The following is a 15,527-nucleotide window of genomic DNA, read 5'->3' as shown; positions in this document are numbered from 1 at the left end:
TCTGGAAAATGAGCACTGCTGAATGAAAAAAAAAAGCAGCAGATGACATTTTGTTTTCTGCACAAACATACCAGTGTATAGAATCTTTGTTTTTCAGATGTGGTTTTCAAGAAGATGTGCTAATATTGCTGCTGTTCTATCTGTAGCTTTTTTGTTCAAGCCTGCATTTAGATCTGTGGGAGTTGGGATGTCCATTTATATTAATGAGCTCTTCCCTTGTAAAATTCCATGGATACCTAATATATGAGTATGCATACTCTGAATAAGTCTTTTTTTAATATTACTGTAACACTCCTTTTCTGAAGCATAATCTTATTTCTGTAAAAAAGAGATGGTCATATTTTCAGAATAATAATATCTGAAAACTTCTGCTGAGATTACACGTGCTCTTGATAAACAAACCTCACTTCTTTAACCCAGTACTGAGCATGGGGCAGGGACTCCTCTCTGTACAGAGCACAGCAGACACACTGTGATTTAAACCAGTGTCACCCAGCATTGGATCTGCAGTTCCAGTGTTTCACAAATGTCTGTCACACACAGGTCTGGTGCCTTAGTCATCCTCGTTGCTGTTTTCCACAGCTGACCAGAAAGCTCTTGTGCATTGCTGCTGTGCCAGTGAGACCTGTCAGATGAGTGACCTTCATTGTGTCAGGAAACAGCAACAGGAGAACCCACAAAACTCACAAAGTGAGTCAGGTGTGAAAGTGTCTGCATACAGGGTTTTGTTGACATTTTCATGGGTGATTTGAGGATCATGTGGAAGCCAGGAGTCTCTAGCTGGACTTTTGAGTGTTCCAGCAGCCTGACTAGGTGGATTAATATACTCTAGCCTTTGATCATCCAATTTTGGTCCATGTCTAGGAGGCCAGTCTTTATGTACAGTCATTTAGGAGGCTTCTTTTTGTCAGAGCAGGAGACAGGAGTGTTATTTGAGTTATTCTCCCAGTGCTTTCTGTGTAGACATCAGTAGGCTCGGCTGGGTAAATCGTTTCTGCTGAACAAAGTCGTCTTTAGGGCTGGTTTGGTTTTTGTTAAAGTTTTAAAGGTCACTAGAGTGATATTCCAAAAGTTCAGTTGTTTCATAAATGAAGAAATAGCAATAACATGGGTCATCTTCTGCCAGCTGGATGCTGGTAGTTTCAAAATGTCAGATGCCAAGGTTGTGAGCGTGATGTATGAAGAAGGTGCTAATGAAGTGCAGGGTTTGGGTACAGTAAGGCTTTGGAAGACTGAATGTTCCTTCACTCTGTCTCCCCCAAAGACTCTGCATTCCTACACAAGTTTACTGCAACCTGGTACATCATGACCATTGAATTAGCTGTCCTTGCAGCTTCTCCTCTGCCTGCCAGCTCAGGGCTTCACAATCAGCTTGGCTCCAGCAGAGTCCCTGGGCCCTGCTTATGGGGAGGTAGCACCAATACACAGAGAGGGGATGGGTGGGCAGGCAGATGCACACTCAGGCCAGCTGCAGAACCTCAGACAGTCTCTGAAACTTCTCACACTCTCCTTCTCATCCATTAACCTCTGCCCAGCAGTGCAGTCTGGACTGGCACAGCTAAATACAGAACCGTGGGAATCCTGTTTTCCCACTTAGGGACTGACCTCAGCAGTGTCCCTGTATGGAAATACTTGGCGGTCCAACAGTGGCTGCTTTAGAAGGGTAGTGAGGGGAAACAACTTGAAGGCAGAAAAATAACTTCTTCCTGTTCCTGCCAGTACCAGTCAGGCCCAGTGGGTCTGGCCCTGTGCCTGTAGCTGCCAGTGGAGTCCCCTGACCAAAGAGAAAATGAGCCCGTGTCAGTGGGCTGGTTTAGTGCCAGGTTACACAGAAGGTTGTTACCAGGACTTTCCAGTTCCATTATTTCCATGTTACATGCTGGTCTGTATGATGCTCTTTATGATTCTCTTCCCTTCCTTTGGTGTTTCCCACTATTCTGGTATTGTTTACTGCAAATACTTGAGCTAACTAATAGTAAATTCTTTGCTAACTTCACTGTTGCTTGGCAGTGTAGTGCCTCACATATATATAATTACCTGTGCCATGATGGGCTCTTATACACCAGGAGAGCTGTTGTAACTCTCTAAATGGACCAGGGGTCTTGTCAAAGACTGCTGGCATTCTGTAGGTTGGCAAATCCTCACCTATATTGTCATTTACCTCTCAAATAATACTTTGTCAGGAGTGAATTGTGCAAATAAAGGTTGTTTCTTCCCTAGTAGATCAGATTTATTTGGTTTTACTCAATCTAAATATTTTTTTAATCAGTTTGTCAGCTCTGAAAGATTTGGTGCTACTGCTTTTTGGTTTTGTTGTTGTTTGGTTTACTTTATCCTTTAATACTTAGGCTCATTTGAGTGATAGATCCCTTACTACAGCTAATGAAGCAATGAATTTCAGTTTGTGTAGGCATCCTGGGTGAAAGCTGCCTGCACTTCAGATCTTGATAGCTTTTGGAAGAAGGGTCTTCTACAAATGCTTCAGTTTGAAGCAGTTCCATGGAACTGGGCTTTCAAAAGTAGCTCAAATTCAGAAGTTACTTGAGGCATATATCCCTAATGAATATGAATGCAAAAAAAAATAAATTCAGTAAAGTTTCTTCTGCTTTAAGATGAAGATTTTTGTCATAAATAGTAGTTGCTGACATCTGCAGATACCTTAAGAGTATCAAATAGGGTATATTTCCAAATAAATCAATATTTAAGGTCTGCATGGGGCTCGTTCTTAGGCTGCATTTTCCACGAAGTGATGGATGCAAGGTAATAACCATCTGTGAGTTCCAGTTTGTTGATAATAAACTTGTGAAAATAACTGGAAGTAACTGGACTCTGCTTTTGTGTGCAGCTGTAATTGGAAGAGGATTTTACAAGACTCTTTCATGTACTTGGAATGTGTGTGTAATCTTTTGACCTTGCTCTGAGTTTTTGATGACTGTGGCATGTTAAGTGCTGATAATTGGGTTTGCTCTAGGCTGAAACCTGACCTGCTCTCTGCAGAGGAGATCAGATCTTCTATTGGAAGGGGCACTCAAAGGGGCTGCCTTAGAAATTGCAGAGCCAGGCCTGCTGAGAGTGAAGATCTCTGAAATATGGCAATTACATTGGAAGGGCATGATGTACTAGGGACTGCTTCACTTTCAGCCTAGTTTGAATTGGACTTTACACCCAAAGGTTTTTTTCCTCTAAATTTTCTTCTCTGTGCCATCTGGTTTGCCTCATAACTCAAGCTGCCTTATTGTGAGAGCTGCCTTGTAGCTTCAGCTGGTGCAGTGGGAGTCCTGGGTATGAGAACAAGAGGCAGGTGCATTTCATTCTGCTCTTGGAAAGGGAGTCAACTCTGTTTAAGCCATGTGCAAATGAGGGGAGTGTCTAATACCTTTATGAAAGGAGTATGCAGCAATCATAAACAGCAGCAGGAACTGGCAAGGAAATGGAGCCAGAGGGATTTTTTTAAACCTGTCCACAGGGATCAGTGCTATGGACTAACTTGCACTTTGTATTTCAAGCCATCTTTTTCTGTCTGTCTGAAACAGTGTTAATGGATCTGATCTTTCTTATATTAAGCTTTCTGTGTGGGAGTAAAACTGCTTTAATGTTTCTCTGAGTAGTAGTTTGCACAGTATAGCATTGCTAGCTCTGCTTTTCCCGTTCCCATTGGGACCTTTGTCAGGCATTAAGAATACACAACATGGGTCCAGCTAGAGAATGCCAGACCAACTGTCCCTCCAGCTCAGTATCCCATTCCTGCCAGCAATTAACAGATGCCTGTGTACCTTTGTCTAAACCTTTCCTAACCTCCCACTATCTGTTTTCAGCTTGTGAGACTTTCTAGCCATTAAGTCTTGCTTTTTAAATGAAAAGTTGCAGCTAACTTTCTTTTCTATTATGTTTTAGAACTAAAAAAACAAAGAAGACACCTGCTCCTCCAGCCAAGGAAGAGAAGCCCAAATTAAACATTTTTGAAGAGGAGGTGGATCCAAATGAAGGACTCTTTGGCCCAGAAAAAGATTTCTCATCGATTGATCCCAGAAAAAAGATGAAAGAAAGTAAATCTGTTCTATATTTGTATATACACAGCTTGTTTTATCTAAAGCATATGTATAACTGAGCCTTTAAATTACAGTGATGCATAGTATACAGGCTAAATAATGACTTGGAAATGTTCAGGCAAATCTTCAGCTGAGCAGAATCATCCAGAAAGAACAAATGAAACCTGCAGCTCCTGTAGCTGTTCTCTGTAAACATTTGGAACTGGGATATTATGGTCTGTGTGAGCTGGCTGTCCCACAGTCACCCAGGCCACACTAACAAGAGTAATGTGACCTACTTTTGAATGCAAGGAAAAAGCAGATTTACCAAGTCCTTAGAGTGCAGAATATCACTGTACTTAGTGGACTGGAAGTTTTTGGGAAAAAAAAAAGAATTGTCTACATGATATTGCAACCCCACTAGCCAGATTTACTAGTTAGTTTAGTGCAGGCATTGTGTTAAATAGCATGATTGAACTACAGCAGCTTCTGATTCCCTTTTCTAGATCTGAAGTTATTTGAAGACCCAGACCTCGGTGGGGTGGTGAGACTGGGTGATTCACTGCTGCTGCGAGCTGCCTGTGAGCACAGCAAGTATGTGCTGAGCAGGGATCCTGAGGAGGACACTGAGGAACTGCTGAGGTACTCACCTCAAATCTCTATGTGGGATGAAGGTGGTCTGAGATGTTATTTAGATCTTGAAAGAGATTAATTTGGGGACAAAGCTTAAATACTCAGAATGCAAACTGTGAATCAATACTTGTATTGACATGTAAACTGTAATGTGTGTCATGGAGCTTGGACATCAAACCCATTAAAAAGAAGTTAGGAAGGCCCTTTGAGAAAGGTGAGGTGCAAGGAATTATTCTGTGACTCCAAAGGAAGAGCCTTGAAAGCCCAAGGTGTGCTATCTTGTTCTTGTTTTCCAACATGACACTTCTGCTTCCTGCAAACAGTCCACAGGGAACCTGACTTCCATTGTGAAAAGTGGGGAACAAAGCCCAGAGATGAAGAGCAGTTCAGCTTCAGGGAGCTGCCACAGGAGGAATGATTTTCACACTGATGGCTCACAGACTTCCGTGCATGCTTCCAGGAGGGATCCTGTGCATACCTCCACAGCAATAAAGGACTCTTTAACACCCTGCATTTAATTTTTAATCTAGAGGGAAGGAAGGCTGGAGCTCAGAGTTGCAGGAGGGTGTAATATATTGCTTCTCCCTTGATAGTGTAGCACTGGAACACATCAGCACATAATGTGTTTATCCCTGGCATCTCTCTCACAGGGCTGGTTTGCCTGCACTGATAATCCTCCAGGGATCAAGCAGGGAACCAGTGCTTGGAGAGACACAGGGAATCTGTGCTGCAGTAATGAGTCAAATTCATTCCTTCTGGGTCTCTGGCATCTGAGTGATGAAGCCAGCCTGCTTCCAGTGCTAATTTGTGTCAACCAGCTCCTGTTAGGATGTATGATTTCCACAGCAGGTTCTAAACCCAGGAGAGAGACTCTGTGTGTGGTTTCAAACCTCTCCTGAAGCAGGTAATTTTGCAGCTGTTGCTTTCAATGCATGGAAAAGTGCTGGCTATCTCAGCAGTAATACCTCACTTACTTTAAACAAAGGTAAAATTGGGTGTTGCCATCTTGCATTACACCCTGACAGCCCACCTGATGTTTATAGAAGCTGATGGGGCAGGACATGACCTGATTTCATGCTGTGGTATACTGGGAGTAAACACATGTATGCATGCAATATTTTCTTGTTTGCTAGTGATCTCAGCATACAGCACTTCATCCACAGTGTTCATATGACTACAGGAGAAGGGCCTGTTCCAGTGCAGTCCTTGCATATTTATCCACTAGGGAGAACTCCATCTGTCATGTTAATGTCTTTTGGATTATATATGTTTAGAGAAAGGTCTCTGAAGTCTGCTCTGAGACCAATAGCCCATGCTTTCAGATGAGTTTGAGATCATCAGCAACAGGAGCACACCTAGATGGTTATGGGAACCCATAGGAAAATATTGAATTTCTTTTAAACTCCAGTACTTTTCATTTATTCCTGATTTGTCTCAGTGCTTCCAATAGTTGATAAGTCATCAAGATCCAGTTGGAAATGAATGCATGTAATGAAGCAGAAAATCATGCCAGTGATCCAATAGGAAAGTTATTATGGGAATCCAGAGGCAGCTCCTGGCTGTGCAAGATATGGGCAGATAGGTCAGGATCTGTTGACCTGTTCAGGTGCCTCTGATATTCCCCTGGTAAGCCCAGTTGATGGTGTTATGTGCACATCATAGAGGGCTGGTGAACTCAATGCAAGGCAGTTGAGGGTAAAGGAGAGGCAGCTGTGCAAGAGGGGAGGAGGAGTGGCAGTGCTGTTTTAACCTAATGCAACACTTCACCTCTATGCAAATTCACTGCAGTCACCTGAAATCCCATAGTGGAACTTTCTCCAGTGGCAGGGCAAAATGCACTTTGTTTTCTGTTCAGCTGGAAGCCTCAGTGGAACAATTCAGGTCTCATAAATGTAGAGGTACCATTTGAATGAGGCAACATTTGAATCCTCTCCCCCATTCCCTTTGCACCAAAGTGCTGTTGGATATTCTTACAGGACAATATCACAGTCTTTTCCTGGCAGTTACCCTTTGTGGTGAGAAAATGTTCAACATAAGCTGCACTCTGCAGTCTCCCTGGCATGGGAGCTTGAGCTTATTTTCAGGCCTAAGAATAAGTCTTGCCTTTGTCCTGTATGTGTACCCAAAAGGTACTGAAGAAATCTCTCCACAGCCCTCAGATCAGAGTAGGAGCTGTGACAACCCATTCCTTCAGCAGGCTAGAGCTGGATATGCTACTAGAAATGGAAATGGAAACATCTTGGTCTCTTGGACATAGTCAGTTCTATCATACTGAAAGTTTACCTGGACACATTTTGTTAAGATCTAGGACTGTCCTGAGCTGTGATGCACCAGCAGGTCTGTGCTAGGTCCAGAAAGCTGGACATGTTCACTGCACTCCAGTGGAGTAGCTGAATAATGCAGATGTGGGAGTTCTTCACTGGTGCAGTGAATGTTCACATGTGTGTGGTAGATCTGAGAAGTGTCTGACTCACTGTGAATCATGGGCAGAGTTAGAAGAGAGCTGCCTAAGGCAGAGGAGGGCAAAACCTTCTTCCAAAGGGGGATGAGAAGAAGATAATGTTCAGAGCAGAACACAGGAGCAGCCAGGTCCTTTGAGATCTTTATGGTACCTGAATGGTTGTAGCAGCGGTAGCACCACAGCAGTGTCAGCACAGCAGTGAATCCTCAGCAGTGGCTGTAACTCATGAGGCAGAGGCTGTTAAGGAGACAAATGAGTCTGCAAAATGTGCGTGGGCTGTGCTTGTCACAACATGAGGGAGAAGAGAATCTGATAAATGTTCTCATTGCAAACTGAAGACTGTGCTCTCTGTGGATACTTGCTCATATGAAATGAGAATTACTGTTTTAAATAGAATCACCAACTTTACATTAACAAGTGCTGAGCATTGAGAAGAACCAATTGCATTGTAAGTGCAATGGAAGATTTCATGGGCTTTATCCCATGGGACTCTACAAAACAGATCCCTGAAGACGCCAAAGTTTGCTCTGCTGAAATCCAGGCTACTGAGTTTGCTGAGCACCCACTTCACACCCATGAAAGACTCAAACTCCACCATTTCATGGTCACTGCAGCCCAGCTGCCCTTGAGCTTCACATTCCCCAGCAGCCCTTCCTTGTTGGTGAGAACGAGGTCCAGCCTTGCACCTCTCCTTGTTGGCTCCTTTTCACTTGGAGAAGCAAATCAGCCTCAATGCATTTGAGGGACCTCCTGCATTGTTAAGCCCTGCTGGCTGTCCTTTCAACACATAATGGGGTGGTTGAAGTCCCCCATGAGGGCCAAGGTTTGTGAATGTGAAGCTGCTCCTGTCTGTGGAGTACCTTATCCACTCACTCTTCCTGGTTTGCTGGGCTGCAGCAGACCCCCACTGTAATGTCACCTGTCCCTGCTTTCCCTTTAATCCTGACCCCTGACGTCTTGGATGGCTCCTCATCTGAGGCTCATGGTTGGGCTCTGTGCACTCCAGCTGGTCACTGGCATAGAGGGTGACAGTCCCTCCTCTCGTCCCCTGCCTGAAGAGCCTGTATCCTTCCATTCCAGCTCTCCAGTCCCAGGACCCATCCCACCTGTCTCCATGATGCCAGTGAGGTCATAGCCCTGCAGGCATGCACTCTTCTACCTCATTAATCTCAATCATGCCTGCCTGGTGCGATGGATCAGGTTTTTGTGGAAATCCAGTGCTGGACTTGATCCTGTGAATGTTGCAGCAGTCTGTGTGCCCGCAGAATTACATAAATTATCACACGTCCTAGCCTGAAATAATTATCACAGCTGCCTGAGCAGCCTTTTAGGAGAGATTTAATTATCTTCACCTTTGATAATGAATAGGGAGCTGAGATGGAAGGAAGCAGCTGTCAGCACAACATTTGTCTTTTTCCAGCGCTGAAAAAACGTGTCAGCAGCAGGATCCCAGTTCTACTGCCCTGTGATGGCAGATCTGGTGTGTTCCTTCTTAGGATTACACTGATAACCCTTTCAGGAGCATTTTACTTTCTAAGGATGAGGCTGTGAAAATGTACCCCAGACACCGTTCAGTCCACAGAGCTTCTTGAGCAGGTTTGTCAGCTTCAGGTTTGCCAAGGTTGGCCACACTTGAAGCAGAAAAAGTTTGTGTGTTCTCCTTTCAGCAGGCATTTGCATGCTGAATTCAGAGAGTAACGCCTCTTCAGCCAGGAGTTGTGTGGAGCAGGTCTCCAGCAGTAATGCTTGCTGTCCTGAGAGTGTGAGAACAACACTATAGGTAGAAAAAAAGCTTTGAGAAACTCCAGAGGGTTTATATATAGATTCTTTTGGAAGAGGTTTATTTGGGCAATGTACAGGTGGAAGGGAAGGCTGCAATAACTGAGTCAGAAATTTGGTGACCACTCCAGGGCAGTTTCTCTTGCTTGATATGACCAAACTGTGGGGAAAGGTCCTTGATTTGGCTGCAGTAGGTTATAGAAAAACAAATTCTTCTAGGATAGTTTCCAGGCATTTATTTTTTTTTCATTCCTGTGATGTATTGGGATGCTACTTACAAGCATTAGAAAAAACATAAAGTAAACTTACCAACAAAAAAAAAAAGTTTTTTGCTAGACCAGAAACATTAATCCTTGCCCCACCCCTAGGAACATGCACGGGTTGTGTAGTGTAATGCACAGAGATGATGTGAAGTCCTACTGTAGCAAGAGATGCTTTTGCTGGGCTTGAGAACCACCAGATTTCAACCATCTCACCCCAGGCTGTTTGAATTTTTGACAGTTCAAGGGGCAAAAGCTGCCTGCTCTCCCCTGCCCCAGCTGTGCCTTTGGCTGGTGATTGAGGACCTTTCTAGAGAGCAGGAGAGAGAGGTTTGAACATTTTCAGACTGGAAAAATTGGCTTTTTTCATTTCCTAATCAGCAGGCTGACTTCCTCAGAGGGCTTCCTGTGGGACTTACCTGCACTAACGAGCCTGTTCTCTGGCTCTTGGCCAGGCAGCACCACCAGGCTGCATCCCTGCTGTTGGACTGCAGCTGCAGAACAAGGGCACTGTGTGCAGCTGCCCCAGGGAATGGTCCCTGGCCCACACCAGCTTCGAGTTGTGCCGGAGAGTGCTTTGGAGGAGGTCTAATCTCTCCCAGATCAAAGCCATGCCAGTGGTTCTTGCAGCATTTAAACAATACTGACTGTCACATTCCAGTGTCCAGACATATTTCCTGGCCCTGGTTAAAATACCACTTTGTATTTACCTGTAATGGATTGCAGGGCAAAGCTGAAGCAGGAGAGAGATCTCCTTCACAGCCCCCAGTGCTTGGCATTCCTGGGGTTAACTCCAGCCTGTATCTTTCCCTGGGCCTTGCTGGACATCCCACTGTCTCTCCTGACCATAGCAGACATGATGGGCAACAGATACTTTGAAGTCTTCTGCCTATTTTTGGGCACAAGTCTTTTCCCAAGTTGTAGATGTGGTATTACAGCACTCCCCAAGGCTTCACCAAGGTATCTCTCATACTCAGAATTAACACCAGACAAAATAAAGATAATAAGATAACAAAAGATGAAAGTCTGTTCTGCAAGAACTGCAGTTAGTTGCACAACTGAACTTCAAGCATGAGCCTTTGGGATACTTTAGCAAATTATGGGAGCCTTTGTCTCTTGCTTTCATTACAGATTCTCCTCATTAAAGCATTCCCAGCAAGCAGAGGTCACTGTCCCCATCATGTTGTACATGCAGACAGTCATTCCTGTCCCAGAGATCTGGTCCAGAGAGAAGGGACAAAGTCCAGAGAAACATGTTGATGTTCTTGTGGCAGCTGCATCTGTCTCCAAGTCAGAGCTCGTTTACTGTCTGGAAGTGCACATGACAGCAGTCATGAAGGGCTTTGTGACAGCCTTTCTTCAGTAAGGCTTTGATAGCTTTCTGTGTCAGAGAGAATTTCACCAATAGTCTCTGTGAATCAGCACAACAATATGGCAGGAATTTTAAACAATGTGGCACTGCTTTTCTTTTACAGAAAAAGAAAGAGACTAATTAAAGAATGATTAATTACATGGATTCTGTGCCTGATTGTCTATAAAAAGATGGGATGGGAAGGTTCTTCCTTTAATCTTGTTTCAGAATAGCTGCTTGATTTTTTTCTTCTTCCTCCTGGCCTGGAGTTAAATATGGTGGTAGTTATGCACTGTAACAATTCATTTGCTTTCAAGAAATAGAAGTCCTTGTTGCTATCTCTGCCTGAGGCATTTTGCATTTTACCTCTTTAGTTTTGCAAAGACAGTTGTGTCTCACATGATCAAACAGCAGTGGATCAAACAGATTGCCTGGCACTGCAGTGCTGAAAAGCAGGTTTTGAGACAAAGACCACATATTATCTGCTGTGTTCTAAGAGACTTCTGTCTAACCAAGGTCTTGAAAAAATCCAGAACAGAAAAAGGAAATCGCATCATCAGCTTCCAGACTTTCTTTGGCTTAAAAGCAGAACACCAAACCCCCACCCCCTAAAGACCCCCACAACCTAGTGGACTGGATCTTTTGGGGGTATTTTTTGGCTGTGCTGAATGGTTTTGTTGCTGTGATTAGCACAGAAACTGGAGTAGAGAATTTAGGAAGTTGTTAGTTCAGCTTCATACCAGGTTAGTGAGCTGCTGCCCTTTCTGGGTAGTGCACCTAGTTCAAAATACTGCTTCCTCTCTCTGTGTATATTGTGTATTGTTCCTCTGCTTATTATGTTTTCTGTTATTTAAAACCAAAACTTTATGACATGGACACTGATTCATTCACTATTTGCTTATGCCAAGAAGGGAAGCTTCAGAAATACCAGCCCTAACAAGTTTTGTTTATTACACTGCAAAGGGAACAAGAACATGTCTTGGCAATGTGATCACAGGTGTGATACCTCTTGGATATCAGTTTGCAACAAACAGAAAGGTCTGGGCTTAAATGAAATTAATTTCTTTGTAGATGAGGAATTCAGAAATACCTTCAGTGTGTTTTGTAAGTTAAGTAGGATATGTCGCCCACAAAGAATCATGGAAAATAAAAGACATCAGAAATCTTATCTTAATTAAAGAGAATATAATCTCCAGAGTTACTTAGAGGATGCAATTTGAGGTGCTGCCTGCTGGAATACCATAAGTAGAGTTCAAGGTGCAGAACTCCAGGGCAGTGAATGGCTCTGTCCATCAGCTGATCTCTTCAGGTGTTCCCTAGTTTTAGATGTCAGTGTTCATGCTATTGGTTTTACAGCAGCCTTGGTTGAAAGTGATTCTTTTTAGTTTCCTTTGAGAGTCCCAAGATCTGTCTGATGTTAGGAATGGTTTTACCTTACAGTTCTGACTTTAGGCTAATTCTTATTGACTTCATGGCTGGTTCATGGTGGGTGTAGTTTGTCTCAGTTGGGCTGTACAGTTGTAAGTTCCTCATGGGTTTTAATGAGGGTGAACACAAAAAGAAACCCTTGAAATCATGCAGCTTATCTTAGTAATAGTGGGAACCTTAGCTTGAGGGGGCTGTAACTCTTGAAATACCTATGGTTTTAACATTCAGACTATATTCACTGAAGATGGAGGAATAAAGTGTCTCAGAGCTGTTGGTCCTTATCAGTTGTTTCCCAAATCATGAAAAAGCTCGGGTTTACTTTTAACCATGTGAAGAAAGCCCCAGCAGTTGCACTGCTGTGTGGTAGAGGCATTTACATTACCTGTCCTAAGGCATCTGGTGAGCAGAGAGAGAAAGGGAGGAATCACTGTCACATTTAGGAAACAGAAATTGTCCCAGAGGTTTCACAGGGGTCTGGGTAACCTCCCAAGATGCCTCATTGCCTGGCAGTGAGGAAGTTGTAAACTGGATATTGGGAAAAGGTTTTTCACCCAGAGGGTGTTTGGGCACTGGAACAGCTCCCCAGGGCAGTGCTCACAGCACCAGCCTGACAGAGCTCAAGGAGGTTTGGACAATTCTCTCAGGCACATGGTGTGACCCTTGGGGTGTCCTGTGCAGGTCCAGGAGTTGGACTTGATGATCCTGATGGGTCCCCCTTCCAGCTCAGGATATTTAATGATCCCATGATTTTAACTACAAAAGGCAGATGAGAGGAAGAACCAAAAAATACATGCCATGAAATGATTTATTCATGCTCCAGGTAATGGAGAAGAAAATAAAAAGGCATCTTCCTTGGACTCCAGTACCATATCCTGTTCCAGTTAGTGGAGCCACTGAAGAGCATTCTTCCTTTTCTTTATTCCATATTTTGACTTTCCAAAGCACACAGTTCCTGGAGTCACAAGATAATCTGTGATAAGGGTTCTCTTAAAATCTTTTAACAGCTCATGTGGGAGCAGAGTTGGGCATGCACAGCCTGATGCATATCTGATAGGGTCAAACAGTGCAGGTACAAAATACCCTGAACTGTTTGAGATGTTCTGGGTTATTTCAGTAGGAAACAGAAGTAAATTATCACCAAAAAGAGTTGTTGCATATGGTCACATATTGCAAAAGTTCATCAGTGTCCCAGAACCAAATACGAACACAGAATTTTTAAATCCATTAATGTTTACAGTTTCTCATGATTGAGCATGGGGATGCTCAATCTCAATTTTGGGTGATGGGGATGAAAAGGAAACAGAGTTGAATGTGGATAATTTTACTTTCTCATGAAAATTTATGGGGAAGCAAAGTATTCTGTCACAAATCAAAAACATTTGTTTCCCAAACTAAAATAAGGTATGGTGGTTTTAGTAATTGCAAATTGTCTTTAATTTACACATTTGAAAACATGCTGTAAAATTCTATAAGCTGACTTGTGTGAATTGAAGGGCCATATCATAAAAATGATGGTTCTTGTGGGAATTTCTATGGAGAGAGAAATTTATCAGAGTAGATCCTTTCTTGCAGAAAGTTTTGTTTTGAAAGATTGCATTTTCTTAAAAAACAAAAAGAAATTCAGAAATTCCCATGGTGTTACTGATGTTTTCTTTTCATTCCAGAGTTGAAGATGATTTTGAGAAACTCTTAGAGGTTACCTCCAAACCAAAACCTAAGGTCCCACCAAAACCACCTCTGCCTCAGAAGCCAGCAGTTGCCCCCAGGAGCACTAACTCACCTTCACTGGCAAAGCTAAAGGAAAACAGGATTCAGACGATGAATGAAGTGGACATTCTCCAGTATATCCAGGAAAATGAATCTGTCAACAGCCAGGATACCAGTCTTTTTTGAACATAGCTATTTTTAAAATGTGATGATGCCTTCTTGGCCCCACTTCCCAGTGAGCTCAAGTGACAGCAGCAAGAATTGACCAGGTGTTTCTACTGTCACAGTGCTCATTTGTGTACCAGGATCCAGAGAGCAAGTCTGAGCAGCAGAACCTCCCTGTGAGCTTATGAAAACAGTGCAGCTGTGATCTAATGTTGCCTTAGATTTTCAGGGTTTTACAGGGAATGTGGACAAGGATGTAGCACTACAGATTGTCTACTGCTATTTTAGTATCAGCATAGTCCAGTTTTGGCCAGTTGACTGAAAATGGTGAGGATGTTATACACATGGCAACTGTGAATAATGTCCAGCAAATGGTCTGAGGCATGATAGGGTGCTGTTCCTGTCATTTTTAGAAAGTGTTTTTCAGTTCAATGGAAAGGCCATTTTCCTTTTATCCAGTGCATTTTGTAGCAGCCTTTTCCTCCCTGACTGGTATTTTGGTAATTTTTAGTAGGAACTGCTAAATATAGTTCCTCTGTCTTTCCATGGAACATTGAAATTCCAGCTAAGCCTGACAATCTGCTGCCTTAATTGCTGCACAAATGCCAACCTGTGAGAGAACTTTAGGCCTGCAAAGACCACACTATGCATCTCTGATTCCTGGGAAGAGCAGCAGATGACTGAGGGTGACTAAGAACACTCTCCAGACATAGATGGAGGTTGCAGTGCCTAGGAGGTTTGGATGCTGATTCACAAGGGCTAATTTTTTCAAGCCAAGTCTTCCTGGACTTCCACTGTAGTTAGTGGAGAGAGAAAGAGGTTTCTCCAGGAAATGTCATTTAGTGCAGGTGTGTTAATGGAGGAAATCTGAATTCCTCTCTCGAATCACTCTTTCTCTCCTATTTCTTCACTTCTCCCAGAATTTTTAAGAACCAGCCATGGTGATCAATTCCACTAAGCTGAAATGAGTTTGTGTGATAAGATGGTGGTCTGTTCTTTACCATGTGATGGTTAAAACAAGGGAAGAGCTTGGCATTATCTAAAGGAAAAACATAGGAAGAAAATATATTGAAGAAATTTTAATATGAAGAAAAACAAGAACATTGTAGAATAGGTATCCAAAACTTTCCCTCTTCTTGCCAGACTCAGGCACTCTGGTTGAAGAGACCAAATTAATACCTAATGTGGGTTGACACCTGCTGTCATGCAGAGATTCCTGAACTCATTCCATGTGTGGTCTAGCTGGAGAAGAAGACAAGCTCCCCAGAGGGAAAATTTTAATATATTTAAGCCATATCATCATCCCAGTATTTCCTTTTCTAATATAGACCAAAATAAATAGAAAGCATTATATATTTTTTAATAATAAAATTATTTCTATTAGCATTTCCTTTTTAACTCAGTGGGGAATATTATAAAGATATTTTGCTTTGATGGGACAGATAAAATATAACCATTGATTCTCCTCTGTGTATGGTATGTTTTACTGTAATAAAGCATTTTGCTAACCCACAGATGTTACTGTTGTTGCTGTTGTTCTCTGGGTTGTACAGTAGCAGCAAAGAATCAATTCTGTTCAGCTCAGGAGGAGTGCTGTGTGGTGTTAAAGTGTAAACAACTGTGAAACCAAAAATGTGGCTGTGCTCATATTTCCTTTGAGAGCAGCTAAAGGCAGAACCAAGGGTACTACTTGGTCCTGTCAGTCCCCCCAGTGA

At 42.9% G+C, this 15,527-nt stretch overlaps 1 protein-coding gene across 1 annotated transcript in view; it reads left to right on the top strand.

Moving 5' to 3' along the window:
• The window catches only part of HS1BP3 (HCLS1 binding protein 3), a 56,619-nt gene extending 41,331 nt beyond the window's left edge, over window positions 1–15,288 (top strand). Inside the window, exons 5-7 of the mRNA XM_033056625.2 lie at window positions 3,895–4,046; window positions 4,535–4,670; window positions 13,605–15,288. Coding sequence (XP_032912516.1) covers window positions 3,895–4,046; window positions 4,535–4,670; window positions 13,605–13,833 — 517 coding nt within the window. The 3' untranslated portion in view covers window positions 13,834–15,288. The remainder of the gene's footprint in view (window positions 1–3,894; window positions 4,047–4,534; window positions 4,671–13,604) is intronic.
• The last annotated feature ends 239 nt before the right edge of the window (window positions 15,289–15,527 follow it).

The sequence above is a fragment of the Catharus ustulatus genome, chromosome 3 (genome assembly GCF_009819885.2).
Source record: "Catharus ustulatus isolate bCatUst1 chromosome 3, bCatUst1.pri.v2, whole genome shotgun sequence".
Lineage (NCBI taxonomy): Eukaryota > Metazoa > Chordata > Aves > Passeriformes > Turdidae > Catharus > Catharus ustulatus.
Note: the sequence above shows the minus strand (reverse complement) of the source record. Positions and strands in the feature narration are given on the sequence as shown.